Source organism: Mercenaria mercenaria, chromosome 12, assembly GCF_021730395.1.
Source record: "Mercenaria mercenaria strain notata chromosome 12, MADL_Memer_1, whole genome shotgun sequence".
Classification (NCBI taxonomy): Eukaryota; Metazoa; Mollusca; class Bivalvia; order Venerida; family Veneridae; genus Mercenaria; species Mercenaria mercenaria.
Genome location: NC_069372.1, coordinates 16,237,006 through 16,261,170, shown reverse-complemented (window position 1 = coordinate 16,261,170; position 24,165 = coordinate 16,237,006). Strand labels below are relative to the sequence as shown.

At 36.2% G+C, this 24,165-nt stretch overlaps 1 protein-coding gene across 3 annotated transcripts; it reads left to right on the top strand.

Moving 5' to 3' along the window:
• The first annotated feature begins 535 nt into the window (after positions 1 to 535).
• On the top strand, positions 536 to 16,707 carry LOC123533128 (antiviral innate immune response receptor RIG-I-like). Of its 3 annotated transcripts, none has more exons than XM_053519293.1 (16): positions 536 to 698; positions 2,340 to 2,403; positions 3,282 to 3,434; positions 5,424 to 5,512; positions 5,912 to 6,160; positions 6,349 to 6,511; positions 6,819 to 6,905; positions 8,612 to 8,784; positions 10,685 to 10,826; positions 11,116 to 11,352; positions 11,968 to 12,135; positions 13,084 to 13,686; positions 14,693 to 14,869; positions 15,500 to 15,661; positions 15,787 to 15,909; positions 16,366 to 16,706. In XM_053519293.1, the coding sequence occupies exons 2-16, from the start codon at positions 2,343 to 2,345 to the stop codon at positions 16,665 to 16,667; spliced, it is 2,889 nt and encodes a 962-aa protein (XP_053375268.1). In that variant the 5' UTR covers positions 536 to 698; positions 2,340 to 2,342; the 3' UTR covers positions 16,668 to 16,706. The 3 variants fall into 3 exon arrangements, with proteins under 3 accessions (XP_053375268.1, XP_053375267.1, XP_053375269.1); XM_053519292.1 differs by having other exon boundaries at positions 2,340 to 2,415; XM_053519294.1 differs by lacking the exons at positions 536 to 698; positions 2,340 to 2,403; positions 5,424 to 5,512 and having other exon boundaries at positions 3,309 to 3,434; positions 16,366 to 16,707.
• Positions 16,708 to 24,165: the final 7,458 nt, after the last annotated feature.

The following is a 24,165-nucleotide window of genomic DNA, read 5'->3' as shown; positions in this document are numbered from 1 at the left end:
GAACCCAATCTTGGTCAGACTCATAACTACACGTCCATGTAGGGTATGTCTATATTTCCTTGCCATATGGGCTCAAACTAGGTCGAAAACCTTCCAGACTTAAACATCATTTAAATAGTGATATTTTATGAGCAAACGCTGCCCGATCATCTTAATCCTATGACCTGGTAGGGCTACCTGATGGATACACCAGGTACCTAATCTTGGCCAGTACCTATACATCAACGTAAACTTATGTATTAAGTAACTCAAAATTTCGAGATACGTAACTTAATAACTCGAAATTTCGAATTTGTAACTCAAAATTTCGAGATACGTAACTAGAAATTTCGACTTAGTAACTCGAAATTCCGAGTTAATAAATAAAATACACCTGGCACTAATGCTCTTCCGTAAAACGTAACATCAGCTTTACCAAGATATAAAAATTATATGTGGGTTGTTAAAAAATTGCAATTCCCCCTTAACTGATGTGGAAGTAAATATACAAATTTAAATCTAGCGCGGGTAAGTCGATAATGCGTATCTTATTCTATTATGTACATGTATAATCTCGCGGGTACGATATCAGACAGTCACGTGGTTATTTCACCCTTCTGAAACCGAAAGTTGTTTGTTAATTTTACATTTTACGTTAAATATTGTGTTTTGTTTATATTTTTACGTCAGAAAAGGACCTATATTTTCTCCGAAAAAAAGTAATGTATTGTATACGATATATGTTATTTGGCTAATATCTTTTACACCACATGAATGTTTCTATGAAAACGTACTATCAATTAGTTACTAGATCTCGATCTCAAGTTCTTGTTGTTGAAATTTAAAGTAACGTACTAATGAAAGTATAATATTTTGAAAAAAAATGACATAATTATTTAGGCATGTCAATTTGTGTTAACAGTGTTAATATTTTTTTGCGAGTCCAAATTGCAACAGTCTGATGGGAGACATTTACCTATATTATTGCAAATAATACATGTGTATTATTAAGCAATATATAACTGGTAAAATCATTACCCTGTCAATGTTACGAGTAGTGATGGCAATATTAAGCTTCCAGAGACAGCAAGGACAAGAATAAATTTTATGGAAAATCGATTTGATATATTTGAACAGATACCGCATGAAAATCAATACATTGATAACATATCATGTTACCGATTATAGATATACATTTATGTGTGCAGACCTAACAATTTTAACAATAATTGCTATTATCTTGCTTTGTTGCATTCTATACTTCCAAAGGATCCTCTTATAGACTTTATTGTCGAAATGTTTGCATTTCGGTAACCTTAGATACAAAATGTATAGTATAAAAATGTATAACCATACTTCATAATATCTCAACCATTTAAGCATCAGTGGTTGATTCCTACTGAAATTTTATTCCCTATAATGACAAATGTGTTATGAAGATTATTTTATCTTTTTCATAGGCGATAACATATTTGACTTCTTTCAGGTATATTCTCTCACCAGTAAAAATTACAGGTACTCTGCGGCTGGACATATAGCTTTTGACTACCCGACGCGATTTGAATTTTGAATAAACGTATTTTTATTACCATCGGCAAATTCTGAATATTTTAAAGAAGCATTTAAATCGAAAGTTGTGGGCTATTTGGTGACTCTATATGTTAAATATCATCAGGTTTTAGTATTTGTCCGCTTAATTCCGAGGTCCTTTTTTAAACCAGTTATATTATGACTATTGTTGTATTTTATTCCACGTTTGTTAATACCTTCCCTGCACTGCTTTCATTCAAACAAATATACTTTTCCCAACATGTACCGTCAAGATGTCTGTATATGCCTTTCTGTGACATTTTCAATTTGAAACAACCTATCATTTTCATTGGTTTTCCATTGTATCGCTCGTTCCATATATAATATCTTCACGAAAATATGATGGATGTTGTTCACGAGAAGAAAGTTTTGTCTTCACCAAAAAAATAATATTAAATAAATAAATAAAAATTTTAAAAAATGGAAGCCTTTTCGTTTTGGCTTGGTTCCATAAAATGCTATGTAATAAAATCTATAAAAAAGATCCTTTGGAAGCAAAAAACGCAACCAAGCAAAAATAACAGCAGACTCGGTCTGATTGAGTCTGATCACGAGAGGTAATGGAATGTGCAACAACCCTCACATCTTCTAGCACCGGCTTAAGCGGACTATCGTCCATAAACATTTAATGGACTCCTTGGTCCTTTAGGGCCAGAAAATATAGCAACAGTTATATAAATATATAGATGTAGATCTCTATTAACGAAGGAAAAACATGTTTAAAGTTGTGTTATATTGTGCTGTCTTTTTATTTATTTGTACGCTACAAGAAAATGAGTGACGAGTCGAAAGAAAGTGACAGTTCCGACTCCAGTGATCTATCAGAAACTGAAGGTAGGGATGCTGGTAAGTAAACAATTTTTTAAACATCTGGGATAGGGGCTGGAGGCTTGTTGGGGCGGAGGTGATTTGATGCGATTTCGCTGATAAAATTAATCGAATCAGGTATTATTTGCAAGCAATTGATGTAGTGTCGATTTTACATTTTCAACTTCTTTAGACGGTTTATGAACAATAGTTATACGGTACTGATCTTTGTTCTGTTGTATATACTACAAATTTAGAAGTAAGAACATCTAAATGACAGGGACATTTTTCGTAATTTTGGCCTTTTTCGGAATAAAAAGTGTAGGTGTATTTAATGAATTTATATTCAGTTGGTTATTTATGATGATTATATTTGTAATTATTCTCGCAAATGACATTTTTTGCGTAAAATCGATGCATGAATAGATATTCCTTCAGCGCTAAATACTAACCTGGGTCGTTGAAAGTCTGTCAAAACGGGAACGGTTATCCATCAATGTAGTTTCAGTTCAAATTGCGTTAAAAGAAAAGTAAACGGTTAAGAGACATTTCTGACGTCTAGCCGCATGCTGTAATGAATATACACCCGCTTAATAACGACCACATATTTGTATACAGTGTACTTATAACAGAATAGATATCAATCTTTGCCTCAAAATTTAGTGTCATGAAACCGATCGATATTTCACTCGATTATAAAATTAGCGCACAGGAACTGACAGGCCATGAAGTTCTTTGTATGTGTAATACAATCGTCCAGTTTTTTTCTTGATAATTCTCTAAATTAAATTTACCGCATATTTCTTTTAAAAAAGTAATAATCTTGTTGTAGTCTTTTATAGATGACTTAACATTTAGGTTAACTAACCCTTTCCGAGGTTCTAAACGACTAGTTATTTCTACAGATAGTGATGGTCTGAAACCAAGAAAGTACCAGCTAGAATTGGCAGAAAATGCTTTAATGGGAAATAATACCATCATCTGTTCAGGCACCGGATCCGGTAAAACACTCGTAGCGTGGCATATAATAAAGAAACATTTAGAGGGAGCACCAAAAGGTGAATATAATATTTCCTTGTGTTGTATTTGTTTCGCCTCTTGGACTTTGTTGACGGCTACAAAACACAATACAGAATCATTAGTAACGGTTAGTCATACTGATTTGGTATTTATAACCCAAGATATACAGCTAGGGGGCTATATTGGAGTTACCTATGTCCGTCGTTCCTTCCGTTCGTCTGTCCATCCATACTTCCTGTCCGCTCCATAACTTCTTAACCGCTAGGAACATTTTCATAAACTGGCCTCAGTTATTTACCAGTCTAAGACGATATGCATCGCGCACAACCAAGGTCACAAGGTCAAGATCACAAGGTTACAATATGGTCAAAATTTAAGTAGCTTAACAACTCGTCTGCCCAATATTATCTTAACTGCTTCCAAGATTTTTTATAAAACTACCATCAACTGCTTATCTTATCAAGACAACGTGCAGAGCACAAAACCCAGGTTATGAGGTCCAATGTCAAGGTCACACATGGAGGTCAAAGGTCAAATAGCTTTAATTCGTGTCCGATCCATGTCGTCTAAATCGCTTGGAAGATTTCCATGAAACTTACATCAGTTGGTATCCTCATTAAGACGACGTGCAGAGGACATACCGCGGGTCGCTAAGTCATAGGTCAAGGTCACACTTAGAGGTCAAGATCAATTCGTTTAAAATCGAGTCCACTCCGTACATTCTATACCACAAGAATGAATTTCAGCATTAATTCGCATTAATTGTTAACCTAATCCGAACAACATTCAGAGTGCAAAACCAGGCCACTAGGTCCAAGGTCAAGGTCAAACTTGGAGGTCAAAGTTCAAATAACTTGATTTTGTGCCCCACCCAAATTTCCTTAAGCTATTGCTGGACTTTCATTTAAATATCATCCAGTGTTGACCTCGTCAAGACGACATGCAGAGTGCAGAACCAAGATCACTAGGTCCAATGGCAAGGTCATTCTTGAAGATCAGAGGTCACGGTCAAAGATTTTACTTTCCCTGTATCAAAACGGCGTCTTAGAGGTATTAATCACATTCACTTATAGCTCTAGTTATTTGTTGTGTTTTATTTATTTACTTTGCTACCGTGCACATTTTGTTTTGAGAATCATATGAGTTAGGCGAGAGATCCGCTATAATTTAAATTAATTAGAAATTGCATTTTTGTGCTTCCACGGCCTTATTTTGCTGTAATGATTTTGTCGATTCCAGCTGATATTTGTTGTGCATGTTGTTATTTACTCATAGCTGCTAACTTTCATTTTGTAATCAAATGAGTTTAACCAGGGGCTTTGCCCTTTAATTAATTTAAAACTGGAACTTTCTTCCTTCTGCAGCCATATTATCACATCGAGCTGATGTATAATGTGGGTATTTGTATTTACTCCTGTTTTCCTCCCTACAGTTTGTTTGAAAATCGATTTAGTATCTCCAGAGTTATTGCCCTTTGATAAATTTAAAACTGCAGCTTATCAGAATTATTACCCTTGATTTTGTTACAGTCATCATTTTGCTGTTATCTTTGTCATAGCGTATGATTTTTCGTGGTGTTTTTTTTTTTTTTTTTTTTTTTTGGTAATGCTTATATTAACTGGATAATGTTTTCAGCGAGTCAAATTATACTGTTCTTATTTACACGGAGTTATTTTCCTTAGATTAATTAGAAATTGCAATTTCTGTCCCTCCAATACCAAACCTAGTCGAGTTACGTGAATGGTTTTATAACATTTTAACTTGTCCTATTTATATGACAGGTATAGCCTCTGAAATGGTTAAAAAACAGAACGACAGCTTTTTACCTACATGTATATTTAATGTTTTTATTTCTCTGACCAAATCAGCAATTATTTTAACTGGTTGGGAACATACGTACATTTCGCGGAGGATAATAATTCATTGAGTTTGCTTTTTTCTTCACAAAAGTAATACCCATTTTCTGCCATCTTCTCTCCTTGCATGTTCCATTAAGGTTGAAAGAAGTTGTTTGTTTTTTTGACAAGGTGAAAGGAAAGTTGTTTTTATGGCGAGAACAGGTGCCCTTATAAAGCAGCAAGCAGAAAACTGTAAACAGTGCCTACAACAGTACGAGGTAATATCTACCTTTGAAGCCAAGACAACTATCCATGAAATTTCCATTGAACGAGAATAGAGCATTGTTTTGATAAATAATTAACCACAAGAAACACATTCCAAATTTACTACCATCAGCTATATAATCACTGTATGAACAAGTAGCAGAAACTGAAAGAGACATACATACTCTCTGTAGTGCCATCATCAGCATGCAGAAACCAAATTGAACATGTATTGTGTACCATACTGTATTTAAAACACATGCAGTAACTTATATGCAGACATATTGAATGTGTCCCTGGCCATAATTTCGAAACTGCTCAACATTACTTTATTGTTTATATGCCTTGATATCAGATACAATAATATATTACTTCTTTAAATCTTTTAAAATGCTTTATTGTGTTCATTGCAGACGCGACTTATTACTGGCGACGAGGATAGGACCAAATCAATTAATATGTTCATGCAACACTACGATATTCTATGCTTTACTCCTCAAATACTGGTGAACAGTCTGGATGACGAACTGATAGAAAGCCTCTCAGTATTTTCTTTGTTGGTACTAGATGAATGCCATAACACAAGAGGAAACGAACCATATGCCATGCTTATGAGAAAATATTTGACTGAAAAAAATAATGGGAAAAAGAAACTACCACAGGTAGGTGAAATTATTCATTATTGTTTATGTTTAACGTACTTTATATGTTTCCCTTTACTTTGCATGTGGTTTTCTAGGAAGAATCTTCAAGTTTCTATAAACATTTTTTCTTGTTGTTGTTTTTTTTTATATCATGCAAAAAAAATTTCACCGTAGATATATCCACTTCTTTATACTTTTATTTAAAGATAGTTGGATTGACGGCTTCAGTAGGTGTAGGGAAGGCTCGCACAATTAAAGAAGCAGAAGAATATATTCTGAGGCTGTGTGCATGTTTAGATGTTTGCCACCTTTCTACAGTTAAAAAGAACGAAAAGGGTTACAGGAAACACATCAAAGAATGTACAGAAGGTGACCTTTGTCTTAACTTGCAAGTGATTTTCTGTGTACTAAGCACTGAAATAAATATGCAAAGACACGTTGTTTATTTAACCAAAACAGTTGTATATTATGCTTTTTACAGTTCATGTTGTCCCAGCAGTTTTTGGTTTCACAATTTCGATCGATGTCTAAATTCGAAGACAAACTGTTTATTACACAGAATGACACTTCCCTAAACATAGAACAGAAATGCTGTTTTTAGAGTTAGTTAGGCCAAGGCAAGTGATATATATAATTTTGTATGATGCAGTGATTCTAATAAAATTCACCATTTCAGAAATAATACGTTTGGAGAAACGGACGACAGACCCGGCCAGAGGTATACTTCTGTCTGCGATGAAAAAAACTGAGGACATGCTAGAAGGTAGGTTGAATTAGCCAGCTAAGAAAATTATATATATCTATTAGTATATCAATTTGTAACATATAATTCCAATTTGATAAGCTAAAATTATTATATAAAAGCTTACCAATATTTTTAAGAAATTTGTAAACAAATCTTAAGTTTCACTAATTATATTTTAATCTTGAACAATTTAAAAAGTCTCTGAATTTACATATGGTGTTAACTGTTAAAAGGATCAACAGACCAATATGTATTCGAGTCATTTTACGTCAAATGTTACTATCAAAGAAAATGTACAAAGACAGAAGCCTAACCGACATTGGCCTTTTAATCAAAGGTACAGGAAACTATGTTGTATAATGTAAGTGACAAACCTTCATATAAACATCGCGTACCACTATTTAACAATTCCAAGATAGCGTCTTTAAACTACCAAAACGCGGAAAACAATATTATTTAAAACATGACATGAAGTAAACTAGATTCCTTCTATTTTCTGCCACATTCGTACTTCGATGAAAGTAGCCAAAATACATTGTTTTACCCATAAACTCTTTCAGTAAGGCTATTGTTATCATTAAGTGCAAAATAGATTGTTATTCTTTATTATCGTCATTAAAAATTTAATAGCACTATTTAAAGGCACTTCTGTGACAAGGTACTCTGTATTTCAAAATCTGACATTGATGGAGATAGTTTTTACAAACTTCTTTAGATTCTGGGTCATAAATTGTTTTAGTTGTATATTGTATTATCAATAAAACGTTTCATTAAATGAGATTATGACCCGCTGCATGTTTTCTGTTTAACCATTTTGCAGCTGGGCACCACGCTTTCCTCTTTGACGTATGTCTAACGGAAAACTCCTCGAAGCTCTCTGGGACTGTGCTGTTTTGATATTTTATCTTATCGACAGCAAGATCACCTACCAGGTGAATCCCTTTCGCACGTAATGGCATGGTCTATATATATAACACAAAAATGCTCGTGCTAGATTTTATCAAAAGCACTAAGGAACCACACACGCATAGGCTTATTGCCTTTGTAGAAAACAGAGCAACAAGAGAACCACCATTTACCGCCCGATAACTGTGGACCATTGTCGAGATGTATCGGTTTAAGTTCCCCAGTGGTGATTTGCATTGGTCGCTTCAGAGCGGTACCTAAATGTGTTTCCTTTATGTGTTTGTATCACGCTTTACTTCGTCTGTCTCGTTCTGTATAAATGACTATCGTCTTCAGATTTATATCAATATTGCTGTAATGTTTTATTCAAGGGAAGCGTTTTCGGAACGTGGCTTTTAATAAAAATCAGTTTTAGTCTTTACGGCCCGATTGTGCATACAATGCCTAATGCTTGATGAGTTTTATGTATTTCTCTGTACCCGCTCGACAGCATCGCAGCGGATCGTGAAATTTACGTAATCATAGTGGCCGGTCGTTAAAATAAAAAGAAACATTCTGGTAATAACATTTGTGCAAATCAACATGAATATTTAATTCTGTACCTGATTCTCTGAAAAATACAGTGGTGTCTATGCGTGTTAGTGTGGATGTTTGTGTATGTGTGCTAGTCGTATGCACGTCCGCGAGCTGTGGGTTGCGCTTTGGGAAGCCTGCGTTTTTAGAACGTTTAACCTGTTGGATATTCATTTTTGTTGCTTTTTGGGACAATAATATTTGGGAATTAAATGTTATCACGTAAATTGATGTTTCCTTTAAAGGAAATGGTCTCATGCAGCCAGAGATATGTGACCTGATTTCGGAGAAACACCCAAATGACAAGGAGTCTCAGGAATATAATAAATGGACGGTCGAAATTATGAAGGCGGCGCAGTTAAAGGTTGATGATTATGGCATATCAAGAGACATAAGTTCCTGTGCAAAGTATCTAAACGCAAGTATCTGACTATATATTTACCATGCCACATTAAAATATTTCGTGATGTGGCCATTGTTTTACCTGTATTTCTTCCAGTTTTCACTTTGAGGTAAGTAGGACTTGGTATTTTTCTAACCGTGAAGTAAAGAACTGTTTATATCTTTTGATGCATGTATATTTTGAGTACAAAATCCCAACAACTACGTCATACTGAACAGAAATATAAAAATGTACTTAATCTAAAACTTAATTATTTTTTGAAGATCACATGTATTTCTTCCAGTTTTCACTTTGAGGTAAGTAGGACTTGGTATTTTTCTAACCGTGAAGTAAAGAACTGTTTATATCTTTTGATGCATGTATATTTTGAGTACAAAATCCCAACAACTACGTCATACTGAACAGAAATATAAAAATGTACTTAATCTAAAACTTAATTATTTTTTGAAGATCATAAGTGCTAGTTTCAATTTGTTTTGTACGAGGATTGTTCAAATATGAATGCATCTAAGCACATAAATATGTATCCTTGATAGATTTCAATGAAAATTTTATTTGGTCCCCTCGAAGTATTCACCTCCAACCGATATGCAAAGTTTCAGTCTTCTAATCCAATCCTTGAAGGCATTTTCATAGTCTTTTCTAAGTATACTATGAAGACACTGGAATATTGCGGAACAGAGGTGTTTGCGCTGCATAAATTTTCGACCAGAAAGGTATTTTTTGAGCCTTGGAAACAAAAAGAAGTCACACGGGGCAAGGTCAGGCGAATAAGGAGGGTGAGGGAGCACAACAACCTTTTCCTGCTTCAGAAAGTCTTGTACAATAGACGCCTTGTGAGATGACGCATTGTCATGTAGCAATCTGACATTGGCCAAACCAGTTGCGGGTCTTCGATTTTTGAAATATTTCTTCAGTTTTCGAAGAACTTTAGTCTGGTAAAACTTCGCATTTACGGATTTGCCTTTAGGTACAGTAACCTGAATGGCAGGACCCTGAGTTGTGAAGAATATGGCATACATTACCTTCTTGACACTCATGGTCCGCTTTGCAATGCATGGACTTTTGCCAGACTTTTTTGCCTATATTTTATTCTGAATCTTTCGTTTGGGCTCAAAAAAGTGAACCCATGTCTCGTCACCAGTGACGACATTTGCGAAAGACCGTGCATTGTAATTTGGAAACTGTTTAAGCAACAATTTTGTGCATTGCACGCTTGCCTTTTTCTGCTCATCTGTCAACAGATGGGGAATCCATCTAGCACAGATCTTTCTCATTTTCAAATTACGTTTCAGAATTGTATGAGCTGCTCCTAATGAGATGCCAACCATACTAGCTATTTGCCTAGCGGTGTATCTTGCATCAGTAGCAACTATTTCTTTCACTCTAGCAACCATCTTGGCAGACGTTGCTGTTTTCGGCCGACGGCCATGTGGTGCATCTTCTGTTGAAACTAACCCACATTTGAATTTCTTAAACCAACGAATAACTGTCGAAAAAAGACATTTCATTATGCCCGTAAACAGAACATATTTCATCAAAAATGTCTTTACATCCTATGCCAAGAATACAACGATTCTTAATATAGGACTGTATTTCAACGGCGTACGCTGACCTTCTTCCAACCATTTTTGTATTAGTATACCCGAGTAGGCGATGTTTAGCGAGCGATAGACACAGCTAAAGTGAACGGATTTTAATGGGTATGGTATCAATGTAAAGCTAACATGTGTATCTACCCAATAATCTTAATGTCCTCGTGATTTTCGCATTATTGAGCGAGATAACGTTCTAGATGCATTCATATTTGAACAATCCTCGTAATTTGTCTATCATGTCTGTTAGTAGAGTAGTGTATGAAACAAAGCCTCGATAGTTATATAATGTTTGAACAGAATTTTACAACAAATTTCAGATATACAACTCGGCCCTTGAAGTTAACAAACTGTTACGAATAAATGATATTATAAGGTATTTAGCCGAGAAACACAAGCAAGAAGGAGAACACAAGAATAAATTAACAGATATGGAGACACAACTGTACGATAACCTTATAGGTGACCTTTAACCTTAGATTAATTTCTAACGTATTTTCCTTAACAAGAACAAACAAAAATAATTTCTTAAGCACATGCTTATATTATTGTCAACGTTGCTACATGGAAAAGTCATAAGTTATTGCAAATAGAATCATTTGTCAACAGAAACCACTTAAATATGCATCCACTAAAAAGTTATATATACACCATATTATGATTTCAAAAAGATCGCGGCTGATGATTATTTAGAAGAACAAAACACACAATATACATTATGTAACATTTGACCAAACTTTTCTTTTTAAAGGCGTACAGAAAACATTGAAAGCAGAGATTAAATGCACAGAAAATCCGAATGTGCGGATATTGAGCAAAACTCTTCGCACAATGTTTGCTGAAAAGGGAGCTGAATCAAGAGCAATGATTTTCGTGAAGACTAGAGCAACTTGCAGGGCTCTTGCGACATATTTAGACGAGGATCTTCAAGAGAATGGAATTAAAGTGAGTCCTCTTTACGGCAAGGAAGATCGTGCAGGAGACGAAGGTAGACAATTTCGAATGTTAATAGATGTTTGAATGAGAATAAATTTGTTTGTTTGGTTGTTTGTTTTTGGTTTAGCGTCTTTTTTTCAACAGTATTTTAGTTGTGTAACAGCGAACAGTTAACCTATTAAACCAGTCTTCTTAGACTATGTACCAGTACAAACATTTTTCAAAGTAACTGCCAACGTCCCCACATAAATTAGAGTTGGAGAAGAAATTATTTGATACTCGATGTCTTTTATCTGTCGTCACGGAGATCATACGCCTTACCCAGGGATCGAAGGCGCGACCCCACAATCCATAGATTTTCGCTTGCCCTACTGAGCTTAGCGGGAAGACTCGATGATAACTAGATTAACCAGAAGAGATTAATATAAATGAGACAAATCGGTACAGCGAAAACATTGTATTTATCTTGCGGAAACATTTATGTGGCCATTATTTTTATCTCACTGGCAAAATGCTTAAGAAGGACTTTTATCCTTTTTAAGTTGGTGTACTAGTATTTAGTTAAGCCTTTGTGAGATGTTTTACAAATATTCGTTTTCCTTCCGATACCTCCAGTTTCAGAAATATGTTAAGATATATCTGTTTGGGGATTCTTTATGTTCAATAGGTATGACGGAAAATGTACAGACAGATATCCTTAAACGATTTCGTGAAGGTATATACAAAGTACTTGTTTGTACAGCAGTTGGAAACGAAGGTATAGATGTACCAGACTGTAACATTGTTCTCAGCTACGAGTACTCTGGTGACGAAATCACGAAAGTACAAATGAAAGGTAATTGAACGAAAGTTGTATCATTCAATGAAATTCTTAAGTTAGTTTATATTAATGGAGATCTATGAGTACCGCATAGTACTTGAATTTGACAAAGTTCAAAGTTATAAACATCTTAATAGACTTAGAATGTGTAGCCAGACCAGAACTTAAGAATTCTTATACTGTAATGATTGAGCAAAATTGACGTCTTCACACATTCACCACCTTCCCCCCCCCCCCCCCCCCCCCCCCCCCCACACACACACACCAACAACAATACTGGTCTACTAATACTACGATAAAAGATCTATAGGGTCTTTCGAAACAAAGAACGCAATCAAGCAAATAGCAAAAGATTGTTCATGAGAGGTATTGAAATGTGCAACAGTTTCTAGCCGCTAGCATCTACTGAAGCAGAATTCTAGTATAGTTAATTCGGTGTATTCCATGTCCCAAAGGATCAGAAAAATATAACAACACAGAGTCCAAGTACTGGGAGACCTTTACAGTCGTCACACAACACTTAAAGGCTGCTGTAAAATCTGATAAAGCTCACATATTTGTGATTAATATTGGCTATTATAGGTTAGTTAATAATATCTTTAAGAAGATCAAAGCAACCATGCAAATAATAGTTGACTCGGTTTGATTGAGCCTGTACATGAGAGGTAATAAAATGTGCAACCCCCCACACGCCCCCTAGCACCGAGGAATTCTTTTATAATAAAATTGAAAGTACTCCATGACCCCAAAGGACCAGAAAAATACCAACGCTGAGATCAATTATAAAAAAATTCGTCCTGGAAATTTGTCAGAGGGAAGCTTTTCACCAAAGCACACAAATCGTCACGGTCTGAGACGAGGGGCCTTTGATTACTCTTCTGATGCTTTATCGACTGTGAAACCTGTTCGCCCAAGCTCGGTCTACCCCGTGACACTTATATATCACAATGGATTGTATTCCAGGTCGAGCACGTCAGATGGATGCAACTGCAGTTACAATGGGTAGTGACAAAATTTTGGAACAAGAGAGGATCAATGCTTATAAAGCCTTAATGATGTCTCGTGCACTGGATGAAGTTTGCAAATTGGACCCAAAGCAAATAGCACAGAAAATAGTGCCGTTTCAAAAGGAAGAAATACATAATTATCTGTCTAAAAAAGAAGCGAACAAATATATCAATAGCAAAAAATCTTCTGAAGATGCGTATGAAATTCTGTGTGGGAGATGTAATACATTTGTGTGCGACATTTCTGATGTTAGACAGATGGGTCATGACCGCATTGTTACTGACAAAACATTTGAGAAGAGAATAAATAAGAAAGAACATAAAAGGCCAAAAACATACAACGGGATATTTAAAAAGTATAAGATGTATTGCAAGAAATGCCCTCTAGATTGGGGTATAATAGGAATCAAAGACGGTTTAGATTGTATGACGCTGAAAATCATAAACCTCAAATTCAAGAATCTGCGCACAGGACTTGCAAGCGTATACAAGAATTGGAATGAAATGCCATATGACGTAAAAAAAATTGATGTCGCCGACCTGCCAGATTTACTCAATGGTATGCTTGCATATATTATTTATCTTCTGTAATTTGCATGTAGATATCTACTTTGTAAGTAATAGACGCATGAGTATCACAGAAACAATATTGTTTGCGACTTGCTTTTCGGATGATGCATTATTCGATTTCTGACTTCGAGTACAAATGCTTGTCAACAATGTGAAGAAGTAATCAAACATAAATTTGATACATGTGGTGTGTTCATTTTAGGGATTTATATTCTTTGTATGCATTATACTTGATAAGCCAACCATAGAGTTAAGATAGATTAAACATACCCTACACAAGCAAATCTGGCACCACTAGAAATGAGCCCGCCAGCTTAGCTCTATAGGGAGAGCGCAGATCTACGGATCTCGGGGTCGTGAGTTCGATCCTGGGCGAGGCGGATGTTCTCCGTGGTGATTTGATAAAATACATTGTGTCTGAAATCATTCGTCCTCCACCTCTGATTCATGTGGGGAAGTTGACAGTTACTTGCGGAGAACAGATTTGTACTGTTACAGAATCCAGGAACACTGGTTACATTAACTGCCCTCCGTTACGTAACTGAAATACTGTTGAAAAATGGCGTTAAACCCACGACAAACAAACAATAAAAATGCTTCCGATCACCTCATCAATAGACATTGCGAAATTTATTTGTTTGTCTGGTAAGGGTTTAATACCATGTTCAACACTGTCACGGAGACTGCATATGAAATCTAGGTAGGGCCATACTTAAGTAAAATGACTGAATAAATACTTTCATTCATCTATATGTGTCGGTGTTTCTTTCTTCCGATCTGAGTGTCGGTAGCTTACCCTCATGAAAATGCTAAACATAGATCCAATTCGGTATACGCTAAATTTGATATAACTTTGTTGCTTAAATATGGTCCGTGAATAAGAAGCATCCTGCATGATTTTGTCGAGTATAGTCCTGTGACAGAACACTTGTTTGATAATCTTGCATATATTGCCAGATAAAGTCATAATAAAATGTTTAAAACCATTGTTACAGAACGGAACGATCGAACAGAAACACAGAGCCTGTCCTTAGAAGAGAGTACTGAACATAAAAACAGAAACGATAGTGACATGGTAACATCAGTTAGAACAGGGGATTTCAGTACAAAACATGTTGAAACAGACGCGGAAACAGAAGGTGCTTCTGTTGAAGAATTCACCTCCACAAATGGTATGAAGATAGCTAAGATCTTTTCTGTGAACCTTGTATAGACTGGCAAATTCTCCATTTCAAGAACCTAAAATTGCAATGCCAGATTATATTATGTATGATTATATATGATAAACAAAGAAACAGGGTCTAACCTAGAGGCCTAAAAAGTCACCCTTTTACTTACACTCAGTGTATTTTAGGACCTTAAGGATCTTGATGCCCATTCAATGTTTGTAGTGTTCCGCTTAAGCCATAGCTTGGAGCGTCAATGTGTTGCACGTTGAATGTGTTGCACATTTTTTTTACCCCCCCCCCCCCCTCCCCACGCCCCCTTGCATTCCGTGCTTCCAGTGGAATGTTTATAAATTTATTTAGTACCTACTTCAAAGTTAATGTCATTGTAACACAACTGTCGCTATTGCTCCTATTAATTGTACGAGTTGGATTTCATAAAGAAAAAAAACTAAAGGGAAATGTGTACAATTGTATCAAAAAGCTGACCGTGCAGCCGAAAATGACAAATCTATTTTGATAACAGTTTTAACATTTTAATTATAGATGTGATCCATACATTTGTAGCGTTTGGAGAGAAGACGTTATTGCTTTGACTAATTGCAATTCTTTAACAAAGTCATGTATATTAATTAGATGACGAAACCACAATTAGAGTCGGACGCGCAAAAGAAACAGACGCTAGCACTGAACAGAGTTTACAAATCGAAAGTACGAAATGTCCTGAAAAAGAGACCAGGAAACGTAAACTGACTGCGGACACCAGTGAGGAACCGAACAAAGGCTCGAAGTCAAGAAGTATGTAAATAAGTTGTTTTTTTTAAATGAACACAGACACATACAGTTTTATCATTTAGATCTTTCGATATTGATTTTTATATGTAGTCTGTTAGTTTTAAGTTCAGTTAAATATATAATTGCAGAAAACACGGCGGCATCTATAGAGAATATCGAGCGGAATGTCTCTTGTAGTGTTGTACAACAAGATATGAATACTAAAATGCAGATGGAGATTTCCAACACAACAGAAAGCAAACTTACAGATGGTAATGAAAAACACAATTTCTTTATTATTCTTTATTAATAACTGAGCCTGAAAATGGACATAACCCAACTGTTTGTGATGCTTTAATACGAATAGATATACAGAATGTTAATGCTCAACTGACTCGTTTAATTGATTGATGTAAGCAATTTCCCCGTACTTCGGCTGTTGTTATAGTTTCTGGTCCATTGGGATAATCAAGTCCATTCAAATGCGTATAACAGAGCTTCGCTTAAGCCGGTGCCAGCCTCGAGCGTTTGGGTGCACGTTTTCTTACTTCTCATTAATACACTAAATTAAACCGAGTCGCTCTTCTGATGGATCTTCTGTAGATTTTATTACGTTCAAACAGTATCATTCTGATTAACAGCAGATATTAATGAAGTTTCATTACAATATTCATCGTGTTTAAAAAGTTATCTGCTGGCTTATTAGTTCTGTGTGATCTTTTGCACAGTTCAAACAAACGATTATATGACATCATCATCTTTGACACGTGAGAGTAGCATAGGACACCCTTTGAAGAAAAGCCAAGACGATACTTTCACTAAAAGAATGCTTGACAGTTTATCAGAGCAAATGATATCAGTTGGCATCCTGGTATCCAGACCACGAGATATGGGAACTGTCTTTAGAGTGGGAAGCAAGTACCTGATGACAGCATTTCACGTTGTTAAAGATGTAGTTGGTGCGTGTCTTTACCATATTGCTTTACAAATATTCATGATATACCAAATAGTCGTGGTATATCAACTCTAGAACTCTAGCTAGCTTTAACGATACAGATTTATTGTTGATATGGTATATAATGTATTTGAATTTATTGCTCGTTAGTCTTTTAGTTTGTTTGTGTTGTTTGTTTTTTTTTGCTTTGTTTTTTTTTTTTTTTTTTTTTTTTTCGTTTTTTTTTTTATATTGAATAAAGATGTCTGCGATTTAGCAGATTTTATATTCATTTCCGTTTTATTTAACCTGCACAACAGGGACGAAAAATTTATAATGTACAAAGAAACCTTAGGTGCTTTAGTTTGGAATACAATTATTCTGTTATCAGAAATCTACATTTATAAGTACCCAAGCAAAAAACTGTTACAAACATAATATTTTGATACATTGATGTTTTAGGGATAATAAGGGACGACTCGGTATACGTAACTTTCAACGAATCCGTGCTTGATCTCCAAAGGAGTGTCTATCATATAGAGAAAGTTGTGTTTTCCAATCAAGAACTAGATGTTGCTGTATTGGAATTAGCAAGCTCAGACAGTGCCCTCCCTCCGAAAATGCAGCTCAGCAAAGATGAAATTAGCATACTGAATGTTAAGGATGTCTCCTTCATAGGATACGGTCATCCAGAGGAATCTCTCGATAAACATTTAGATCCGAGATGCAAGCTGATTTCACCTCATTCTGAACGTTTTATAGCAGCTAAAGAATGGCTGAACCAAAATGCACAATATCTAAAAAGCGCTTTGAGTAGAATGGATCAAGATACAGAAATAGTCAACAAAGGTTATGGTTGTTACACTGACAATAAAAGAATTATTTTTGATTGTTACATGCAACAAGGAGCCTCCGGTTCCCCGGCTTTGACTTATAACAGTCATGGGCAGGTGAAAGTTGTTGGTGTCCTCACCCATGGGTTGCCTGAATTTTACTTCCTTATGCCAAAACTAACGCAACATATTGTGAAAAATGAATATAGATTTGAAGTAGCTTCCAAAATGAGTAGTATATATAGCAGTATTCTAAACGAAAATAAGGATTTAGCACATGATTTATTTGAGTAGCCAACCAAGCGTACATTTGCCGAAATTTCTAACACTGATAAGGTATTAATATAAATTTTACTTCAGTAGCATTCTAATGCAAACGGTCAAGAAAAACAATATGCCCGGTTTCGAATCTAGGTCTGTCTGCACATTTTACACGCCAATGAACGACTGGCAGTCCGGCCTGATATATCGGATAGAAAAAGATAACATTAGTCAAATTCCTCTTCGAACCAGGGCTAAAGCGATATAGACTTTGGAGGACTGTACACAATAGGAGGTTGGCGTATTTTGATCGCATTTAAAGTGTGTGACAAAAGACTGAACAACACTTCTTTTTAGGAATAATAATTGCAATTTATCTGCACATATAGACTTCTTTCTTTCTTTTCAGTGTTTCGTCATAGCAGCAATTTCTTCCTATTGTAACAAGATAATGCATCCTTTCTTCCATTTCTTCTAACAATGCGTGATCGTAAATATAATGGTATTAGATAATGGTGTAGAACTTGAAAATGCGTTTTTAACTTATGTAAATTATGTTTAGCCTTATTTTATCATTGTCTTGTGTGTTTGTTGTGTCTAATCTATTACGAGAAACAGATGCTTATGGATTCGATCTCCTTTTTCTCGAGGTTGATCTTTTCAAATTATTTCTGAAGTGCGGGCAAGTGCTTCTTTTTCAAGTCAGTATTATTATCAAATTTTAGTTTTAACTAGTATCTCATTTTAAAGCATCTGTTCCTCGGATTTAACATGTAAATACTTGTTTCTTTGAACTTGGCGTGAATTTTACAGAAAAAAAAGTATCTGAGTAAGGAATGAACTATTTAGATCGCAAGTGAGTTTAGTTTTTGAGTTGTAAGTCACATCAACACAATTTTAGGTCGTATGTCGACTTTCCTGCTAGTGGGGCTGGCGAAAGACCCAGGTGCCCCCTTGAAATTGTTTCAGGCATGGGCGCGCACCTTTATAGAACCACTGACCTTCCATAAACCTTCACATGAACGAATCCTACATTACACGCGAGGTGTTCAAACCCACAGCAGTGAGTTGCGAGTGATTCGAAGCAAGCGACCTGGACCATCCAGCATCGGAGACCCCCACATAATAACTGCATATCATTAAATTATATAGCAGTGGTTTTAATTTTTGTTAACGATATGTAAAATGATTTGCATTGGTCTATATTAGCTAAATTAATGTGAAATTACACATCAAAGACTAGAAATGGGAAGGTACGAAAGGCTTGCTGTTAGTTATAATGATTGTCTTATGTGTGTAGAAGAAGAAGAAAAAAGTAGAAAAAGATGTTTCATTAATTTGTAACAAAAATGGTTCCATTAGAAATAATGTATTAAGTAAAACACTACCTGTTTATTAGTCCCCTACTGGTTGAAAACCAGTTTCGGGGACTAAAGGAATGCGCTTTTCCGTCATTCCGTCCGTCCGTCCGTCTGTCCGAGCCCACATTTGCATACTTAAGTGGCTATAGGAACAATAGGTAACTGTACTTTTTAGCTCACCTGTCACAAAGTGACAAGGTGAGCTTTTGTGATCGCGCGGTGTCCGTCGTCCGTCGTCCGTGCGTCCGTCCGTCCGTGCGTCCGTAAACTTTTCCTTGTGACATCTCTAGAGGTCACATTTTTCATGGGATCTTTATGAAAATGGGTCAGAATGTTCATCTTGGTAAATTCTAGGTCAAGTTCGAAACTGGGTCACGTGCCATCAAAAACTAGGTCAGTAGGTCTAAAAATAGAAAAACCTTGTGACCTTTCTAGAGGCCATATATTTCATGAGATCTTCATGAAAATTGGTCAGAACGTTCAACTTGATGATATCTAGGTCAAGTTCGAAACTGGGTCATGTGCCGTCAAAAACTAGGTCAGTAGGTCAAATAATATAAAAACCTTGTGACCTCTCTAAAGGCCACATTTTTCATGGGATCTGTATGAAAGTTGGTCTGAATGTTCATCTTGATGATTCCTAGGTCAAGTTCGAAACTGGGTCAACTGCGGTCAAAAACTAGGTCAGTAGGTCTAAAAATAGAAAAACCTTGTGACCTCTCTAGAGGCCATATATTTCATGAAATCTTCATGAAAATTGGTCAGAATGTTCACCTTGATGATATCTAAATCAAGTTCGAAAGTGGGCTACATGCCGTCAAAAACTAGGTCAGTAGGTCAAATAATAGAAAAACCTTGTGACCTCTCTAGAGCCCATATTTTCCATGGGATCTGTATGAAAGTTGGTTTGAATGTTCATCTTGATGATATCTAGGTCAAGTTTGAAAATGGGTTACGTGCCATCAAAAACTAGGTCAGTAGGTCAAATAATAGAAAAACCTTGTGACCTCTCTAAAGGCCATATTTTTCAATGGATCTTCATGAAAGTTGGTCTGAATGTTCATCTTAATGATATCTAGATCAAGTTCGAAACAGGGTCATGTGCCGTCTAAAACTAGGTCAGTAGGTCTAAAAATAGAAAAACCTTGTGACCTCTCTAGAGGCCATACTTGTGAATGGATCTCCATAAAAATTGGTCAGAATGTTCATCTTGATGATATCTAGGTCAAGTTCGAAAGTGGGTCACGTGCCATCAAAAAGTAGGTCAGTAGGTCAAATAATGAAAAAACGTTGTGACCTCTCTAGAGGCCATATTTTTCATGGGATCTGTATGAAAGTTGGTCTGAATGTTTATCTTGATGATATCTAGGTCAAGTTTGAAACTGGGTCAACTGCAATCAAAAACTTGGTCAGTAGGTCTTGAAATAGAAAAACCTTGTGACCTCTCTAGAGGCCATACCCTTGAATGGATCTTCATGAAAATTGGTCAGAATGTTCACCTTGATGATATCTAGGTCAAGTTTGAAACTGGGTCATGTGCCTTAAAAAACTAGGTCAATAGGTCAAATAATAGAAAAACCTTGTGACCTCTCTAGAGACCATATTTTTCAATGGATCTTCATGAAAATTGGTCAGAATTTTTATCTTGATAATATCTAGGTCAAGTTCAAAACTGGGTCACATGAGCTCAAAAACTAGGTCACTATGTCAAATAATAGAAAAAATGACGTCATACTCAAAACTGGATCATGTGGGAAGAGGTGAGCGATTCAGGACCATCATGGTCCTCTTGTTCTTTGATGTCATTCATTCCGTAAGGCTTTTATGTGGCTATTTTTCTTTAACGTGGCTAAAAGAACAATAGAGAGAACGAAAGAGTAGCCACATAAATACCCATATGTAGGAACGTCCGTCCGTCCGTCCGCAATTTCGTGTCCGGTCCATAACTCTGTCATCCATGAAGGGATTTTAATATTACTTGGCACAAATGTTCCCCATGATGAGACGACGTGTCATGCGCAAATCCCGGACCCCTAGCTTAAAGGTCAAGGTCACAATTGGAGTCAAAGGTCAACAGGGCTTTTTTTCCTGTCCGGTCCATAACTCTCCCATCCTTGAAGGGATTTTAGTATTACTTGGCACAAATGTTCCCCATGATGAGTTGACGTGTCTTGCGCCAATCCCGGACCACTAGCTCAAAGGTCAAGGTCACAATTGGAGGTCAAAGGCCAAGAAGGCTTTTTTCCTGTCCGGTCCATAACTCTCCCATCCATGAAGGGATTTTAATATTACTTGGCACAAATGTACCTCATAATAAGTTGATGTGTCATGCACAACTTTCAGACCCCTAGCTTAAAGGTCAAGGTCACACTTAGCAGTCAAATGTTAACATAGCATGAACAGGGTCTGTTTCGTGTCCGGTCCATAACTCTAACATTCATTTAGGGATTTTAATATCACTTGGCACAAAAGTTCCCCATGATGAGACGACGTGTCATGCGCAAATCCCGGACCCCTAGCTCAAAGGTCAAGGTCACAATTGGGGGTCAAAGGTCAACAGAGTTTTTTTCCTGTCCCGTCCATAACTCTGCCATCCATGAAGGGATTTTAATATTACTTGGCACAAATGTTCCCCATGATGAGACAACATGTCATGCGCAAAGCCCAGACCCTTAACTCAAAGGTCAAGGTCACAATTGGAGGTCAAAGGTCAATAAGGTTTTCTTCCTGTCCGATCCAGAACTCTGTCATCCATCAAGGGATTACAATATTACTTGGCATAAATGTTCCCCATGATGAGACGACGTGTCACGCGCAACACCCAATACCCTAGCTTAAAGGTTAAGGTCACGCTTTGAGATCAAAGGTCAAGAGGATTTTTTTCCTGTCCGATCTATAACTTTGTCATGCAAAACAGGATTTAGATATCAGTTGGCACAAATATTCCCCTGGATGAGACAACATGTCATGCGCAAAACCCAGGCCCAAAGTCTAATGTCAAGGTCACACTTAGAGACCAAAGGTCAGACTCAAGAATGACTTTGTCTGGAGCATTTCTTCTTCATGCATGAAGGGATTGTGATGTAACTTGGCACAAATGTTCACCAATATAAGACGGATTGTCATGCGCAAGAACCAGGTCCCTAGGTCTAAGGTCAAGGTCAAATTTAGATGTCAAAGGTCAAATTCAAGAAAGACTTTGTACGAAGCATTTCTTCTTCATGCATGGAGGGATTTTGATGTAACTTGGACCAAATGTTCACCACCATGAGGCACTCTTGTTTTTAGAATTACGTCCCTTTGTTTTTACTATAAATAGATTTTATTGTAACTTTTTTATTACTGGCGGTAGAGAAAAATTGAGACCACTTTTCTGTGGTACAACATGCATGTTACATCCAATTGTTAGGTGTATTTTGACCTATCTCTGCCTGGTAAAGAGTTTCTTGTGGACTTATATTATATAGATTTTTTTAAAAGATTAATTTCCCTTTGTTGTTACTATAAATAACTTACATGATAACATTTTTATAATCAGCCAAAACAATTCAATATGAAAACAACTGTGGGTTTTTATATATGCACATTTTTATCCAAGTGTGTTGTTATAACATATTGTATATATAGTACAATATTGTTTATACATCATTGACGGATATCAGTTCATTATGTTATACTGCAGTAGAGAAAATTAGGTGCCTTCCAGTAGGGGACTTTGTATTGCATGGCAATACTTCATTCACTTGTTATCAATGTCAGTGTGCGATGTGAGCATAGGACAATATTGACATTACAATCTTTTACAGCTTTACCCGCCTCCTTACTTGCAATATTTTTTTTGACAGCTTATACAATAGTTTAGTACAGAATGGGCTTTGTCAGTTTGAGTAAGTCAACAAGTTAACTGTTGTAACTAGTTTGAAAGTATGGTTTCAGTTCACATAACACACTGTTTATATTAATGCTGTAGCAGTGATTGGGGGTTTCTTTATACAGCATATCAATGCAGTATTTGCACTTCTTTTTATATAATATATATAATTTGAGACCTACGTGCTAATCGGTTTACACTGACACTGAAACTGTTTTATTTGTTTAAACGCTTATTTTATTGCAAGAATGAGATTTTAATAAAGAAACAAAATGCATCATTTCTTACGTGTTGACAACTTTCCTCTACAAAAATAGCAAACGGCAACCCTAACCAAACCATAGATTAATTATAGCACTACACGTAGTTTAAGAGTTGGACTATTGGTTCTGATTGTGCAATATTGCAAAACTATCAAATCGAAAGAAGGAATAGTAAATTACATTGGAACCCAAAGATATTTGTAAACTTTTATAGATGACAACAAATGATAGCGTTCTTGCTTTTGTAAGAAACATTTTGCTGTAATGTGAAAAATGTCACAAACTTTTGTTTATATGCGATCACCTTAAAGAGAAATCGTTGATCGGTATTGTGATATAGAAAGACACTTAAATAGGTACGTCACTTGAACCAGGTCTTGATGAAAACACACAAATGTCACTGTGTTCCAAGGTTGATAGAATGCAGCGGACTCTGGAGTTATGTATCAACCAATTCCAGATCAGGGAACCTGAATATAAAAGGTTGAGCATACGGTTCTCAGGACGTAGTTATCTTGTAATGTTTCTTTTCCAACAGTCATACGTTAGTGCATTTGTCTATCTCATAAATGCGGTCATCGAAATTCAGCAAACTTTGACCGTACCTATCCATCAAGTCGTGGTTATCCCTTAAAGTAGCGTAACAGTCCTGTGACAGCAGCGACCTCTGAATTAAGTTACCCGCCCTGCTTGCTCCACGATCCTCGAAGTCCGATTCATGAGATGATGGTACTACTAACATATGGTTTACGTTCTACGAAACTCAATGACCTTTGGGTTTTGCAATTCGTCTCATGCCGCCCAAAATTTGTGACTTTTCCTATATGCGACCCATAGTCATCTACTACCCAGTAAGTGCCAACAGAATGTACCGAATTTTATATGTTGCTGTCCATGAGGTCCGATCTGAGGAATTTGACAACTGAATTCGGTCTACAGTCCTCGGAATGCAAATAGCTGTGGTTGTGCTTATCTGTCAAGGGATATAGTTATCTATTCACGGTT